Source organism: Cynocephalus volans, chromosome 11, assembly GCF_027409185.1.
Source record: "Cynocephalus volans isolate mCynVol1 chromosome 11, mCynVol1.pri, whole genome shotgun sequence".
NCBI classification, from domain to species: domain Eukaryota; kingdom Metazoa; phylum Chordata; class Mammalia; order Dermoptera; family Cynocephalidae; genus Cynocephalus; species Cynocephalus volans.
This window is the reverse complement of record NC_084470.1, coordinates 125,212,516-125,228,537: the sequence shown is the minus strand read 5'-3', so window position 1 is coordinate 125,228,537 and position 16,022 is coordinate 125,212,516. Positions and strand designations below refer to the sequence as shown.

Here is a 16,022-nt window from a genome sequence, read left to right as displayed (position 1 = left end):
ACACAAGCTACAAGCTTGGTATTATCAGCACCCCAGCCTGATAGCTGCAGAATCTGAGCTCAGAGGCCAGGCAGCTTGCCTAGCCTGGAAGTGGCACGGGTGAGGAAGAGCCAGGCCTGTGGGCTTCACCATAAGAGTATATCACGGAGGCGCCTATGCCCGCTGGGTTCCCTGCACAGGTGAGCTGCTGGCTCACCTTGTCAATGGATGCCTTGAGGAAGTTGTCCAGCAGGAGGCGGGCTTCAGCCAGGGAGCAGGAGCTGATGACCACCGATGTGTCCGTTGAGTCCAGCTCCTCCTAGGACCAGGAGGCAGAGACCACCGTCACCTGGGGCTGTCCCTGCCCACCCATCTCTCCCACCTCCATCTGGGCCAGGCCTGGTTCTGGAGGCACCTTGGTCTCCTCCAGCTGCATGATGGTGGCCTGGCAGTCAGTGATGCTATCGTTGATGTAGTCAATGTTGGCTGCCAGCACCTCAATCTCCTCAGCCAGCTCCTGCAGCCCCTTCTCCTCCTCTGGACTCTCAGCCTGCAGCCGCTCTCTCTTCCTCCGCAGCGCCTCCTGCAGGAGGAACAGCTCCTCCCTTTTCTGGGGGGTGATTGCGATGGAGGAGAGGCCTCAGGGAGCTGCCCAGCCCTGCCCACAGCTCCCACCCCAGGCCAGCCGTGAGGTCCTCCCAGCACCTCTGGATTCCAGTGCAGGCACAAGGAACAGAGAGAAGGGGAGAGATCTGAAGTGCCAGATAAATCAGAGGTGACAGAGGAGAGGTGGCAGAGTGGGACAGGAGAGAAGGGGGAGGCTGGGACCACCTTGATGAGCCGCTCCATGTCAGCCTCCAGGTTGACAATGGTCATCCTCTGCATGACGATGTCAATGATCCGCCGCTCCAGGGACTGCCACTTGAGCCTTGCAGCCTTGCTGAAGCTCTGGCTGGCCCCTTTCTTCTGGAACTTCTTTCTGGGAGGCAGAGGCAAGGCGAGTGGGTGAAACTACCCTAAACCTTTGCAGCTCCTCCAAGACCCCACCTGGAGCTGACAGTCACGGGACTCAGAGGACTTTCCCACAGCATCCCTCTCGCTCGCCCTGGTCCTGCCCTCTTACTTCCACCCCCTCTGCCCACCCAGGTCAGGGTACACCAGTCCACCTCACCTGGCAGGGCGGGTGCCATTGACAGTGGGTACAGGGTGGTCCCCCAAGAAGTGGTTGATCTTGCGGTTCCACTGGCGCACGATGTTGGAAACGGAGCGGGCCCCTGATTCGGCCTCGGATGAAGTGGTGCTGGCCGACACCTCTGCCCCAGAGTCCAGCATGGGTGGCTTCAGTCCTGTGCGCCCTGCCACCCGCTCAGACATGGGCTTGGCCAGGCGCCTCAGTGCAGAAACCTGGCGGGAGGAAGGGGCAAGAAAAGAGAGACCCGGTGAGCAGGGTGCCTGGAGACACGCGGAAAGGCCCAGGTTGGGGCTGCCAGGCTGGGGGAATACAGGAGCTGCTCTGTGCCAAAGGGTCTCTGTTTGACGTGAAATGAACACAAAAGAGACTTCCACCTTTTAAAATTTTTTAAATGAACAGCTCAGACATTTGGGAACAGAGCCTGAAGCCCTCTCGCCTCTGCTCGTTTGCTGAGAATGCCTCCTAACAGGGCTGACACAATTCAGGCACCAACTGTGCTTGCTGAATGAAAGGAGGAGAGCCAGGGCCAGCGGCGGGCCTGCACCCCTCTCCCTGCTGGCTCGGACAGAACTGGGAAATGGGGCAATGCCTGCGGCAGGGCAGGGGCCTCCCACCCAGACCCCCAGGAGTGAGCTCACCTCCTGCGTTTTCCTCCTCAGGACCATTTCCTGCTGCCGCTTCTGGGACTCCAGAGCTCGGATCTGAAACTGTGGGCGAGAGGAGACGGGGTCCATACTCAGCACTTAAGCCCCTTCTGCCTGTGCTGGGATGGGGATAGGTTGGCCAGCTTGTGGCTGAAAGCCTGGGCTGCAGGATGATTCTCATGCAGCCAAATTGTGGGTAAAATAGCACCCAGCATTGAGCTCTCCTTCCCAAAGGTCACAGTGAAGTCCCCTTTCTCTGCAAGGGCAACTGCCTGGGCCTCTCCTCCCCACCACTGGTGAGGAACTCTGGATTAGAGGGCTCAGCCTTGCTAGGGACTCTCTGCAGAGCCTGACATTTCTGGCTTGCTGGTAACCTTAGGCAAGTTCCTGACCCTCTCTGGGGCTCAAGTCCCCCCTCTGAACATGTGGGGGCCAGACCAGAAGCTCACAGTGGCCCTGCCCTTCTCTGACAGGTTGCGCTCTACCCCAGGCATGATCGTTACCACTCAGGACAGCAGGAAGGAGGCCCACTTGGTCAGAAGAAGCAGCTGGGTGCACAGGGACCTGGGGGCTGGGGCTGCAGGCTCCTGGGACCTTCAAGGATGTCCCTCACCTCCTGTCTCCGCTGCTCCTTCTTGAGCTGAGCGATCTCCCGGTTCCTCTTGGTCTCCACCAGTCGTCGCCGCTGCTGCTCCTCACGCATTTGCTTCATCAGGGCCACCTGGACGGGCAGAGGTGGCGGTGGTAGGCAGGGCTGGGCAGCACGTACCCCACACCCTCCAGGGAATGGCAGGCTCTGAGGATGTGGGCTGAGGGGGACAACGTGCCAGGCAACAATGGCTCAGGGCTCAGGATCCTGGAGCAAGGGGTCCACCCCCCACTCTTCCATAGGAGATGAAGCCACCTGGGGCAATCTGGCAGAAGGAATGGCCTTACAGCCAGCCTAAAGGAGCAGGTGCTCCCACTCTTCGAGGTCCAACCCTGGACCCCACCACTCCAAATGTCACAGCCCCTGGTGGCTCTCACCCAAAGCCACTGTCCTGGGTCTGGCCATTTTAGGACCGGCCTAGGTTGCTGGAGGCAGGTAATCCTCTCTCCTACTGACAGCCTCAACTGTGGACAGGGCTGAGATGGAGGTCAGGTCCAGATGCCAGGGCCAGACTCACGGTGACAGCAATAAAAACCATCATTATTTACTGAAAATCGGCTATATGCCAGGCACCATCCTCATGACAATCATATGAGGCATTACGGTTCCTGTTTTGTAAACAAGGAAATAAGCCTCAGAGAGACAAATGATTTAACTACATACAACTAGTAATGGACGGGCAGACTTAGAGCCTAGGTGATTCTGCCTCCCAAATCCACCTCTCCCTACAGCCCCAGAAACGGTACCATGGCAGTTCAGAAGAAGGCTAGAGATCAAGCATAAATAGCCTGCAATCTGGAATTCTCAGAAGTCTAGCCAAAGGCATGAAAAACACCATTAGTGTGGCCAGACATGACCCAATGTGCTGGAAAACCATTGACCGGGGTCCTGCAGCGTCCGCCTCCCCATCCCTGGTGCCCAAAGCATAAGAATGCAATGTGCACCGGGCTTTAGACACCTTTCTAGAGATAGGGCATGAGAAACTAGGGGGTCTTGCTCTGCCACTGGACTGCCAACTACCTGCCCTGCCCTGAGGATAGTAAGGAAAGGAAATGGTGCAGGAGGGAGGGAAGCAGGCCGTAAAGGGGCTCGTGGCTTGCAGGGTCAGATTCTCTCTCAGAGGGCAGGCTCTGTTGGGGTGAATCCACAGTGAAGAGAAGGGGTTGCTGTTGTTGGGGTCCAGAACGAATGTTCTCCAAAGGGCTGGGACTGGGTAGAGCAAGTCAGACCCTTGGTTACACGTGGACCTGCAAACTCTAGCACACCAGGAGCTGGGTGCAAACCCGAGATGCCAGGTATCTTCTAAGGTCAGGGATCTGAGGCTTCTGGGGGAGATTCTGTCTCCCTGGTCAAAGGCCCATCCACCCAACTTTGCATGTGTGGCCGAGCTCTGTAGAGGCCACCACAGAGTGATGGTCTTGGAACAGGTGAGCGCGTTCCATGCACACAATAACACTAAAATGGAATACCGTACCTGAGATGAGCATTGCTCCACGAATCTAAAGTAGGAGGCAGTGTGTTCTCTCCCTAGTAGACCCTGTAGCTACAGGCCCCACCTTGGCTCAGTTCCTTGAATCACTGGGGCCCTGCAGCTGAACAGTGCTGGGAAGATTCTCGGGCCCTGGCTCTCATGGCATCTGGGTAAAATCCTTGGCCTCTACACCCTCTGTCCTTCCAACAGAGAACCTGGGTCCCTGCTATGGCACCCTTGGGATGACCCAAGGGTGCTCTTTTCAACTTCTAGCCCTGGGCTCACAATAGCATCGTCATGTGGCCAGAGCTAGGCACCTGGCTGAGGGGACTCAGCAGTCCTGAGATTGAAACACAGGTATACATGTGGATCCTTCTGTCTTTCAAATGTATCCTGGACCTGACATCATTTTTCCAGGCTTCAGAGCCCTCCAGGGCTTTCCCCAGCTGAGATGTGAGCTGGCCAGGACAGGCTGGGGCCACCCTGTAGAGGCATTAGCCAGGAACTTCCAGGGAGACAGAGATGGGAGATGCAGACACGAGCACCCAGAACTGCTCCAGGAGCTGCTGCAGGGTGCACAGGCCCACAACACGTGTGCTATCGCACCCTGGGGACAACCAAGGCCGACCAGTCTCTGCCACTACACCACCAAAAGGCACCTGGGGCTCCGGGTGATCTGTGGGTACCTGAGTTCCTAGTCCCCTCAGTGTTATCTTGGCAGCCCTGTCTCAATACCCCACAGTGTGGATGCACTGAAGTAGAAGGGAAGATGGGGCCTGCTCAGGCCAAGATGGTCCAAGCACAGCAAGGCAGGCCCTTCTCCATTCTGGTCAGACTAATGGAGCCCATGGACCTGTCACCTGGACTTAGGGACAGAGCCTGCCCAGGTGAGGTAGCTGGGTCTCAGTGACAGCTGCAGGTCCACCTGCTCTCAGAATCTACATTAGCCATCATTGCATCATCTCTTTCCTCTTCATGCCAGTCAATGACAGCAGGGTCAGCGGTGAGGACACAATTACTAAGGGTTCCTAGAATGCAGACCCCTGTCCCATCAGCCCCAAGCACAGGGGAGCTCCCCTTTCTTGTGTCTCTGTGCTCAAGGCCAGCCCTCCACAGCTTGCTGGAGTTGCCACCAGTGCGAGGCTTTGCTAGGGTGTCCAGCCCCAGGGCCTAGCCCAAGGCTGTGGAGAGCTGGGGTATGCCAGGGGCTGAGGGTCAGGGTAGGACTGGGAAGTTCCAGTGGAGAAAGGACACAAAGGGAATGCAGATCTGCTGAGCCCTAGGCAGGATCGAGAACATACCCAGACACTGGAGGACAAGATCTGAGCCCTGAAACCAGAATCTCAGGGGCGAACCCCAGGCCCCAGAGACTAGAGCACTCGGGCACGGCAAAGTAGAAAAGAGGAGCATCGTGTCCCCCAGAACACACACTGGCTTGGGAGGCAGACAAGTAAGTGTGAACACCAGCGCTCCCTCTCAGTAGCTGGGATCAACTTTTCTGAGCCTAACTTTCCCATGCGTACCGTGGGCATAACAGCAAGACTTCTTTTATGAAGTTCTACTAGGGACTGAATATGATCATGTATGTAAGGTAACTAGCCTGGAGCCTGGTCACAATAACTATTCCAACAAAGGTAATTATTATTCGAGGCAAGGGTTGCACCAGATGAGGGGCCTCAGGTACATGCCATGGAGACTGGAGGCAGCTGTGGCACAGCTTCCCACCACAGGGGGCAGCACTGAGCAGGGTCCCTGAGCTCTTCACCTGCCCTGCATGTGTCCCTCCAGGCACCCCACCATCCTTCACACCGGCCCACTACTGGGACAAGGTTGTGTCACCCTGGACAATGCAGTCAGCTAAGAGGAAGTGTCCAGGGCCAGCACAGGGTTGAACCAGGAAATGTCACATTTTGGGAGGAGAATCTGCAATTGACAGCAATGATTATTTCTAAACAATCTAAGACGTCGCACAGCCAACCTTTGGCCCTGTTCCTCACGCCCTCAGCCCCTACCTTGGCCTTCTTCATCTCGGCCACCTCGGCCTGCAGCTTCCTCAGCTCCCTCTCATAGCGCGACTGGTTCTTGAGCAGCCGGGCGTGCTCCTTCTGCGCGGCCTGCAGCTTCTGCAGGTCCCGGTTCATCTCCCGCAGCCTCTTCTCATAGTCCGCCTTGATCTTGTTGGCCTTTTCCTCCGTGTAGCACTCCATGGTGCCTAGACAGCAAGACGCAGCTGTCAGGGTCACAGCCTGAGGTGCTCCCACTAAATGTGGGCTCATCGGCGGGGAGGCAGGAGGCCTGGGCTCTAGTCTCGCTGCGTGACCTTGGGCAAGTCACCCCTGTCTGAGCCTGTTCCTTCATTTGAACAATGAGGGGGACAGACTAGCTGATGCCCAAGGACCCTTTCTACTCTCACTCTTGATTGGAACATGGGGGAGGGGTTTCATCTTGAGATCTCAGAGCTCCTGGTCCCCAGCTTCCTGTGAGGGTCCTGTGGCCCACTCATGCTGGCTCAGTTCTGACCCATGATCTAGTGTTGGAGGACAGGGCTGAGGCCAGTGGGAAGGGGAAGAGTTAGCAAGAGAACAGAGTGACATGGGCTGGAGCAGAAGGAATAAGCCGACTCTCCACCCTAGACTCTCCTACCTGAACTGCCAACCTGAACCTCACACTGAACAGGTGCATCCGATCTCCTCATCTCCACCCGCTCACTCCATCTCAGTAGCTACCACCACCACCCTTCCAGAAGCTCACACCCCGAGACATCCATGGCTCCCCTTTCTCTCACAGCCCTGCTCATCAATCGGCAAAGTCTTTTGGCTCGACCTTCACAATCTCTCCAGAATCTGACCATTTCTCACCACCTCTGGTCCAAGCCATCCCTCCTAGGATCTTTATAACAGTTTCCTAAGTGGTCTCCAGCTTCCCGTCCTTTTCCCCTACACAGCAGCAGAGTGCTCTTTCAAAAGTGCGTTTAAATTTCATATCACGTACCTTTCTCAAAACTCCACACCTTCTCATCTCTCTCCTTGCAATGTCCTCACAATGACTGACATGTCCTTGTCCCACATTTTTTCTCTGCTCTTTCACTGTGACCCTCTCACTGTACTCCAGCCACTCTGGCTCCCTCGGCACTTCACCAACATACCCGGCACATGGCTGCCTCATGGCCCTGGCATCTTCTGTTCCCTCTGCCTGAATGCTCTTCCCCTCACTCATTCTGCTCTAGCACTATCTCACCTCCTTAAACGCTTTGCTCAATGTCACCTTCTCAGTGAAGTCTTCCATGACCATCCTTTTTAAAACTCCAACCCACTCCTATCCCCCAGCACTTCCTATCCCCTTTCCCTGCTTTATGTATTTATTTTTTTGTAATACTTATCACCATCCGATATGCTATAGATTCTGCTTATTTATTTTGTTGATGTCTGTCTCTCTCCACAAGACTGTAAAAATTCCTCCATGAAAGCAGGTATTTTGCTCACTCCAGTATCTCTAGCACCTGAAATAATGTCTGCTCTATACGATGTATTCAATGAATGTTTGCTGAGTAAGTGAATGAACAAATGAATAAATAAAAAAGGGAATGAATGAGCTGAAGAGCGGTGTGAAGCAGACAGAATGTGAGAAAAGGTTTATAAACTGGTCCAAAGAAAAAGACCCAAGGGACCGAATCAGAAGGGTGGAGCGGTGGGGGTGGGTATCATGCTCACATGCCTCGATAAATAAAGGATTCTAATACATAAGATCATAGTAAAAAACAAAGATTACTTTAAAATGTGGCATAGGAACTAGGGCTACACAGAACTTTTAACTGTAGGTCAAAGGGCCAGAGTGAGAGGGTCAGAAGTCCCTTGCCTAGAAAACCAGGGAAATCCCCAAAATGCTGGCTGCTGGGTAGTGCTTTTGACAGGGGAGGGCCTTGGGGGGAAGCGAGAGTCCGGGTGGGGTCGGGTGGGGGGCGCTGGCCTTACTGAGGTTCTGCAGCACGCGGTCGCGCTCCAGCTGCGTGTCTCGGATCTTGTTCTGTAGCAGAATCAGCTTCTCCTCGTACTGGTGCTTGAGAGTCTGCAGCCGCCGCTGGCTATTCTCCAGCTCATCAATCAGCTTCTGCTTGATCTCGATCTCACACGTTAGGTCGGCCAGGTCCGCCTGGAAGTTCATCTCTGTGGGGGCAGAGCCAGGTTCAGCCCAGTGCCAGGCGAGGGGCCAGGGGTAGGATAGCCCTGGGGGGATGAGGTCTTCCTCTGGCCAGCCATGGCCAATCAGTGGCCAGAGGCTGGGAGAAATGATAAATCTGGCAGTGGGTAGAGCACTGCTGGATGGGGCAGAAAGAGCAGCCCTAGAAATTACAAGGCTGGGCTCAGGAGCTGGGAGGGCGGTCTGGACATCCTTCTCACCCATTGTGCCCCAGAGGCCAACATCCACCTGTTGTGGGTGACATGGGCCCCAACTTGGGAGGAGAAGGGTGAGATGACAAAGAGCGCTTTGCAGGGCGGTGGGCCAGAGACGGCAGCAGGGCAGAGCTGAGGGAGCAGGTGGCCCATTTAAAGGAGTGGACTTCAGCACCGGCCAGATCTACATGCAACACAGTGCTCTGCACCAACCAAACCGGGGAGAGTCACGAAGCCTCTGTGAGCTTGGTTTTCGATGGTGATACAGAGAAAACTCTTAACACCTATGCACGTGGTAGAGGTGAGGACTGAAAGGACCAAGCCATGTAAAGGGTTAAGCGAAGCACAGTGCCTGGCATCTGACAAGCACTCAGTGTTTCCTGCTGTTACTATCACTACCGTTGCCGTTACTTGTTTCGTGTCTGGTGGGTCTGGGCCCTGGACAACCCTATCTTTGAAAACTCAAGCAGGGCCTGACCCCACCTCTGGACACTGGCAGCCAGGCGTCCCCGAGCCCCCAGCCCGGCCCACGCACGCTTCTCCTCAGGGTCTGAGTCCGAGTCGGCCAGGCTCTCGTCGCTGCCCGAGTCCTCGTCCTCATCCTCGCGTCCTTCATCCTCCTCACAGCCACTGCCATCTCGCTCTTCCTCCTCCTGGGCACCAAGCACCATTAGGAGAGGCCTGGCCTCGGGAGAGGGGGGCCCAAAGCAGAGGCGAGTCTGGACACAATGCCTCAGGTGTGCGGTGGGGGTCGGGGCAGGCCCCAGTCAAGGCCCCCTTTGCCCACCCCACTCCCAGAAGAGTACCACCTCCCCCAACGGCCTGAGTGAGCCCCTCTGGGAGGGCCGTGCTCACTGAGTCATCCATTTGGGATGAGGTGGGGGCCTGAGGGATGGAGATCCCCATGGCAACCAGTCAGAAAGATTAGGAAGCACAAGGGTCAACTGGATGCAGACCCAGCACCCACCCCCACCCTGTGCAAGGATGCTGATGGCTCCAACCCCAGCAGGCCCACGGCGGTAAGGTGTGGGGAGGGCAGGGTCCTGACCTCCTCTGCCTCATTCTCGTCGGTCTCCTCGCTGTTGTCCTGTTGGAGCTTTGCCCTCTTTCTGAAGGCTTCCTTCTCTGGGCTGCTCATGGACGGAAGGGGAGGTCAGATTAGGGGGACCAGCCCTGCTTGGGCACGAGGCAGGGGGAAGGGACGGAGAGGGTAAAGAATGCTCTTGCCCAGAGCGCATGAGGTAGGGCTAGACCCCTGCTCTGGAGAATCTGCTGCTTTTCTCTAGCCCCCAGTCCAGACTGACCTTGGTCAACCTCTCTCCTTCCTCTCCTTGGGGAAAGCACAGCATTGGAGAAAATCGAGGGGAGGGGATGTCTCTGCTCACAAGGCTGAGCAGACCTGCTCCACGAATTCCCAAGCAATGCTCAGGGAGCCCCTGGGCAGCAGTCCTCCCCAAGGAGGGGGCGCGCCTGAGGGGGCTGGGGCCGGCGGCGCCCTCCACTCGCCTCTTCCTCCGCTGCCTGACCTCCCTCTTCTTTAGCCGCTCCAGGTCCTGCTTGGCCCTGCGGATCACCTCGGACGCATCCTCCATGGAGCTGGCCGGGGCGGCCGGGGAAGCGCCCAGGGCATAGGGGCTCCGAGCCGAGGCCCGCGAGAGGCTGCGGCGAAGGGACTCGTTCATGGCCTCGCTCTCCAGGAGCTTGGTCCTGCGTGGCAAGGGCGAGTGAGCGGCGTCCTAGCCGAGGCCCCGCGTGCCCACGGCCTGCCACCCCTGCGGGCTCGCTCACCGCAGTTCCTCGATCTCGCGGATGTAGTTCTGGATCAGCGCGCCAATGGCCTCATTGCCGTCACCTGGGCGGGACAACAGGGGCGTGCAATAAAGACCGTAAGTGACAGCGAGGACCTTCTGCACTAAGACTGGCCGTCGTGTATCTGTGCCTGCAACAGGGTCGCTCCCATGCGCCTTTTCCAAAAAGGAGTCTTTATCAAAGAAATACTTGTACGTGCGCACTGTGGTTAACAGCGGGAAACTGGAAGCAACCTAAATGCACATGCACAGTGGGCTGTTAGAATAAATTATTCACTACCGCATATGGAACACCTTGCAGCAGCTTAAAAGACTTAAGCAGGTTTTCATATGGAAAGACTTCTAAAACGCAATGCTAAATGAAAAAGGGCAGTCATAGATTGATGTATATGATCTCGTATACAGAAAAGAGAGTGTACATTCATACACGTGTATATGATGCATGTGAACATTTATTCATATTTGAAACAAATGTACTGAGAAAGGTGTGGAAAAATATATACCAAGCTGTTCGTGAAGGTTCCTTCTGAGAAGTAGAGAGGGCGTGGGGTACAGAGTTTAGTGAGAGGGGATTTTAACCTTTCTCTTTACATACTGATGCATTGCTTGCATGGTTATCAAGAAGGATGTATTCTTGTGTTGTACAGAAACGTTTTAAAATCAATTGAAAAAATGCACAAACGAATTGCCTGTGAATTGACTGGCCGGCTTAGCCCACCCAACATCTTGGGTGGGTGTGGGAGGGGGTGTCCCAGCTGTTGGTTCTCTGAGCTGACCTGCTTGCACCCCAACTTACCAGCCTTGGCCAGGAGCAAGTTGGCCTCCTGGCTCATGAGATGGGTGACGCGACTGTTGATGGCGTCAATGGCCTCCTGCATGGCCTTCACCCGCATCCGCAGTGCCCCGTTCTCCTTCTGTAGCATGGCGTTCTCCCGGAACAGGTCGCTGTAGCCCTCGGAGCCGTCCTCCCCAATCACCCGCTTGCCCTGAGAGGAGTGGCAGGTGGGGGGCACTTAGGCCCCAGAGCTCACAGGAGGGGAAGGGGGTGCTGGTGCTCCTCTGTGCCAGTGCCCGGCCCTTTCCCTGGATATGGTAGCACTGCCAATCTACCCTACCTCGGGTTTCCTAAAACATAGCTCCGGTCTCCCAATGCTCAAAACCTTGCATAGCTCCCCTTGACAACAAAAATGTCCGAATTCTGTAACCAGCCATTCAAGGCCTCCCACAATCTCATCTTCACCTACCTTTCCACTGTTTACTTTCCTGTCTCCATAAATGCTAATCCAAGGGTCAAAACCCTACCTGGGCCAGGCTGTTGCCATAAATGAGTGAGTCAGTCTGGTGTAAGACAATAGGGAGTGGCGAAGACCGGAGCTAAAAGAGTCACAGACTCAATCTAAAAGGAGCAGCCTCTATGCTACTCCAGACAACTTAGTGCCATATGTTGTTGGATCTTCAAAGTTTTCCAGAAAAATTGAAACTCCCTGACTTTCAAAAACATTGACAACTAAAAGTCTATTCTTTTAAAACACATACAAGCCAAACCAAAACCCATCTGTGTGCCAGATTCAGGCCATGGCACCAGTTGGTAACTTCAGCCCTGATCACATAAAATTAGACACTTCCCCAAAAGCACTCTTTTTTTTTTAGCATTTCTGTTCCTTTGTGCATGGCTTGTTTTCTGCCTAGAATGCCTGCCCCACCTTCTTCTGCTGATACCTTATGTATTCTTCAAAATTCATATAAGAGGCCTCCTCCTCCATGAAGCCCTCCCTGACTTCCCAAGTGAATAAGACCAGCTCTCTCCTCTGCCCTGCTGCAGTACACTAGTCTATTCCCATGGTTGCCATTGTCAACTGTTCTGTATCACAGCCTAGCAGTCTCATTTGTTCCAATACAGCATGTTAAGTAAACATGAAAACACCCAGACAGTGTCTGCCCTGTGCATGAGATCTATGCAACAAAAGCCGAGATGTTCTTCTTTCTCAGACTTAGCACTCAAAAACCTTGAGGGTGTAGACTGTGTTTTGTTCACAGGGGTAAGGCCCTGGTACTAAGCATCATGCCTGGCACACAGCCGATGCTCAGGAGGTGCATGAGGAGCAGGTGGGGAGGTGGGAGGGATGCTTAGGAAGCCCAGGTGAGACTGTAGGGCAGAGGGTGCGCAGCAGGGCACTGGCTCCACTAGGGGTGGTGGGCAGTGGCCAGGAGCATGCTCACCGCCTTGTACTCCATCAGCTCCATCTGCAGGCGGGCGATCTCAGCCCGCAGTGCACTGATCTGCTGGCTGGTCTTGTCCTGGTTTACCACTACTTTGTTCTTGATGTTGCGGGCCCGGTTGGCATATTTCAGTGTGTTGAGTGTCTCCATGAAGTCCCGGTCTGAGGGGCTCACGCAGGCAATCATAATGGTCTGGCTGGGGGTGCAGTCAGGCCAGGGTGAGGGCGAGGGACACAGCAGCCCCCAGAAGCACTGCCTTAGAGTAGAGGTTCTGCTCCCACCCCATTCCCCCACTGCTTTCATGCCCAAAGGACCTGGACTTTCAAGAGGGCAGAACCTGAGACATGGTGACTGGGACCACCAGGCCCAGAGTTTCCATGGCAACAGTGGGTAACCCCAGTTAAGGTGGCTAACAAGGTCAGGGAGGTTATAATGTGTAATTGGCAATGCAGATGAGCCACAGTCCCTGCAATTTTCTAGCATTTCCCATCTATGTTCTCATTTGGGCTGTATCACTGCCTTTAGGAATATCTCTCCCTGTTGCTCAGATAAGGAAACTGAGTCAGACCATAATTGGCCAAAGGTCACAGAGCACCTCAAGGTCCCTGCCTTCTAACCTACAGCCTGGGGTAGGAAAGCCTCCTCCTGTAGGGGGCCGTCATGCACCAAACCCTCAGATCAGCGTTCCCCAGGAACCTCCCTGCCTTCCCCTCACCTTCACTGGATGTTGGTTGTCAGGTACCTGTTGCCCCCCAGCGAGTCCTGGAGGAGCCGAGTGAGCTTGGAGTCCCTGTAGGGCACGTGTACCACCTTCTTGCTCTGGTCCCCCAAGGCGCTGATCACATTGCCCAAGGCTAGCTGCAGGAGACAGACCCTGGCACTCACGAGTCACTCAGGGAGGGAGGGGGAGGACAAGACAATCCCCAAGCCATCCGTGTCTGCCTTGCTGCCCCCAGCAGCCCCCAGGCTCCTTGGAAGGGTGTATAGGCAGATGTAATACATTGGTGAAAATGAGAATTTGGGGACAGGTTGAGGGCTGAGGATGAAGAACCAAAGACCTAACAGTAGTGCCATACAGGTACCCTGGCCAGCAGCTGGCAAGAGGCCCAAGGAGGACCCGGCAGCTGTGGAGTCATAGGGCCTTGGAGGGGTCTGAGACTGAGCTGTGTTGGCTGTGGGGGCTGGTGGCCTGCATGTGCCTACCAGGCCACAGTTGATGGAGATGCCCTCCTTGGCCCGCTCGCCGGTGGCCCCTGTCCGCTTCAGCCGCTCGGAGCCGGCCAGGTCCACAAAGTGAAACTTAGCGGTGAGTGTCTCATACTCGCTTGCAGGAGCTGTCCCCTCAGGAAGCCCAGTCACTGCCTCATTCACCTGCAGCAGAAGTGGCACCTGACTCACCCAGCCCTCACCCACCCACTGCTCCTCTGCTCACAGCCCCACTGCCCTGCAGAACTGTTGCCCGGGAGGCATTTGCAGAGCATCTGCGGTGTACACAGGACTTGCACATGCCTGATTCTCATTTAACCCTCACAACACAATAGAGGTATTGTTACTCCATTGTACAGATGGGGTAATCGAGGCTCCAGAAGAAAGATAAGAAAAATCAACCAGTGGCAGAGGCAATCCCCAACTCCAGGGATCCTCAACTCCTCATTTGGCCCGTCCTGGGATTCCCCTGCAGCACGCCAGCGCCTGGGCTCCCCAGGGCTCCTCACCAGGTCAGGTTGGGTGCACAAGCGCATCTGGCACAGGTGGATGGTGAAGATGGCATGGGAGCGGGAGCTCTGCACATTCATCTGCGTGCTGGCTGTGGTCCTCGACAGGGCTCCCTGCTTCAGGCACTGGATCAGCTGGGGACAGAGGCAGAAGAGAGGATTCGGACTGCCAAAGTGAAAGCCCCTGCCTTGCAGGATGCCCTGTGCCTGCCCCGACCTCCAGTGGATGCTCACCTCCTCCTGGGAACTGATGAGGCGAGAAGTGACACCTGTGGTGTAGATGCCACCATTTGCGTCCTCGTGGATCTTGATGTTGGACCTGCGATGGCGGGCGTCAGGGTCACGGGTGCTATCAAACAGGTCAAGGATCTCCTCGTTGTAGAGCTGTACCAGGGAGGAAATAGCTGCTGGGTTCCTAGGGCACACAGCGTGGGGCTCCAGGGGACTTTCTCATGTTTATAAACCATCTCCATTTTGCAGATGTGGAAACTGAGGCTCTGGAGGTTAGCTCGCCCAAACCTCATCCCCTCTGGGTTCCGAATTCCATGGTCTTTCTCCTGGACAGGGGTGGGAGGGCAACTGGGCCCTGGACCCCGAGGCTGTGCACTGTTCCTCCACTCCCCAAGGAACCAGCATCCAGCAGCTCTCAGTCTCGAGAGGGGGCTAAGGACCTAAAGTGGACAAAGGGACGCAGGTCCTAGATAGAGGAGATGAGGAAGCTATGACCATGATTTGGCAGATCCTATTATATCACTGGGCTGGGAAAGAGGGGGTGGGGACATGGTTCTAGGTGAGGGAGGGCAGGGGCAGATCTCAGTGGAGACCAGGGGAGCTGTGCCTGATCCCAGTGTCCCTGGGGTTGAGGTGACGACAAGCTCCCGGTGGGGGAGGAATGTTTCTGTTTACTCTACCCAATGCTCAGGAGGGGAGGTGGGCACAGAGAGTGTACCACTGTGGCCCAACCTCCTGGGGGGAGCTTGATGAGACCATCATGGGGAGGTGGCTGGCTAGGAGCAATCACCCCATCACAGACATTCTCAGCCACAGAGATTCCTGCATTTGGAATCACCGAATTCCAAATTTGGTGGAAGGGAAAATTTCACCTGCTGAAGGGCTGGGATGTTCAACAGGCAGGGAGCTGGGGCTTGGGAGTGGGAAAAGGGATAGGGGCAGCTCGGGCAACTGCCAAGAGAATCCTATGGGGATTCCAAGGGTGGAAGGGGGGACTGCAGCCCTCAGACATCCGAGGCTTTGATGGCCTCAAAGGGACAGAAATATCCCACAGGAAGGGGAAGAGGAAACAGAAGGGACGGTGCAGATGGGATGTCATAGTGTCTGTCTGTCTGTGTTGGGACAGACACACTGCATCATTTAACCCCTTGTGGTTCACCAGTTGGCACGGGTTTTCTAGGAACTAGCCTGCCATTTGGTGATCTCCATGGCATCAGGATGGAGAAGGGAATAAAACAAAGAAATGTGAGAGAAAAGCTTATAGAGATATACAAGCAGCCAGATTGGATGCACACATGCACACACATGCACAGGGACAGTTTATCAGAAGCAAAAGTTCAGAAGGACAAAGAAAAACTCCCAAGCCTAAAATACAGGGTCCCCTCAGGGGAAAGCAACCATCCTGTGTGTCCAAGTGTGGTGGGCAAGGGGTGGGGCACAGGAAGGCCTGGAGAAGGCCAAGGCCACATCCCTCCCTTAGAGGGCAACCTGGGTACAGTCAGAACATTAGGATTTATGGGGTGAGAGCCCAAGACATTTCCAAACCTGGCAAACGCCCCAGGGCTGTGGTTTCAGATGCTAAGAATCAGCATTGCCCGTCCATGTGTCCTAGAGGAGGAGCTTATCAAGTCAGGAATATTCAGGTCTACCTGCATTCCTAGAAACCCCTCTGAGAGGGCCCCTTTACAGGTGGGAGCTCCTACCTCTGGAGTTACTGAGCTG

At 55.4% G+C, this 16,022-nt stretch overlaps 1 protein-coding gene across 1 annotated transcript in view; it reads right to left on the bottom strand.

Moving 5' to 3' along the window:
• Positions 1 to 16,022, bottom strand: part of KIF21B (kinesin family member 21B) — a 39,067-nt gene that overhangs the window by 13,629 nt on the left and 9,416 nt on the right. Inside the window, exons 5-22 of the mRNA XM_063113478.1 lie at positions 14,304 to 14,453; positions 14,070 to 14,204; positions 13,558 to 13,725; positions 13,097 to 13,212; positions 12,355 to 12,550; positions 10,931 to 11,120; positions 10,115 to 10,178; positions 9,833 to 10,033; positions 9,375 to 9,456; positions 8,862 to 8,979; positions 7,907 to 8,098; positions 5,948 to 6,147; positions 2,429 to 2,536; positions 1,810 to 1,878; positions 1,151 to 1,383; positions 811 to 958; positions 395 to 589; positions 197 to 298 (exon numbers count right to left, since the gene is read on the bottom strand). Coding sequence (XP_062969548.1) covers positions 197 to 298; positions 395 to 589; positions 811 to 958; positions 1,151 to 1,383; positions 1,810 to 1,878; positions 2,429 to 2,536; positions 5,948 to 6,147; positions 7,907 to 8,098; positions 8,862 to 8,979; positions 9,375 to 9,456; positions 9,833 to 10,033; positions 10,115 to 10,178; positions 10,931 to 11,120; positions 12,355 to 12,550; positions 13,097 to 13,212; positions 13,558 to 13,725; positions 14,070 to 14,204; positions 14,304 to 14,453 — 2,667 coding nt within the window. The remainder of the gene's footprint in view (positions 1 to 196; positions 299 to 394; positions 590 to 810; positions 959 to 1,150; positions 1,384 to 1,809; positions 1,879 to 2,428; positions 2,537 to 5,947; positions 6,148 to 7,906; positions 8,099 to 8,861; positions 8,980 to 9,374; positions 9,457 to 9,832; positions 10,034 to 10,114; positions 10,179 to 10,930; positions 11,121 to 12,354; positions 12,551 to 13,096; positions 13,213 to 13,557; positions 13,726 to 14,069; positions 14,205 to 14,303; positions 14,454 to 16,022) is intronic.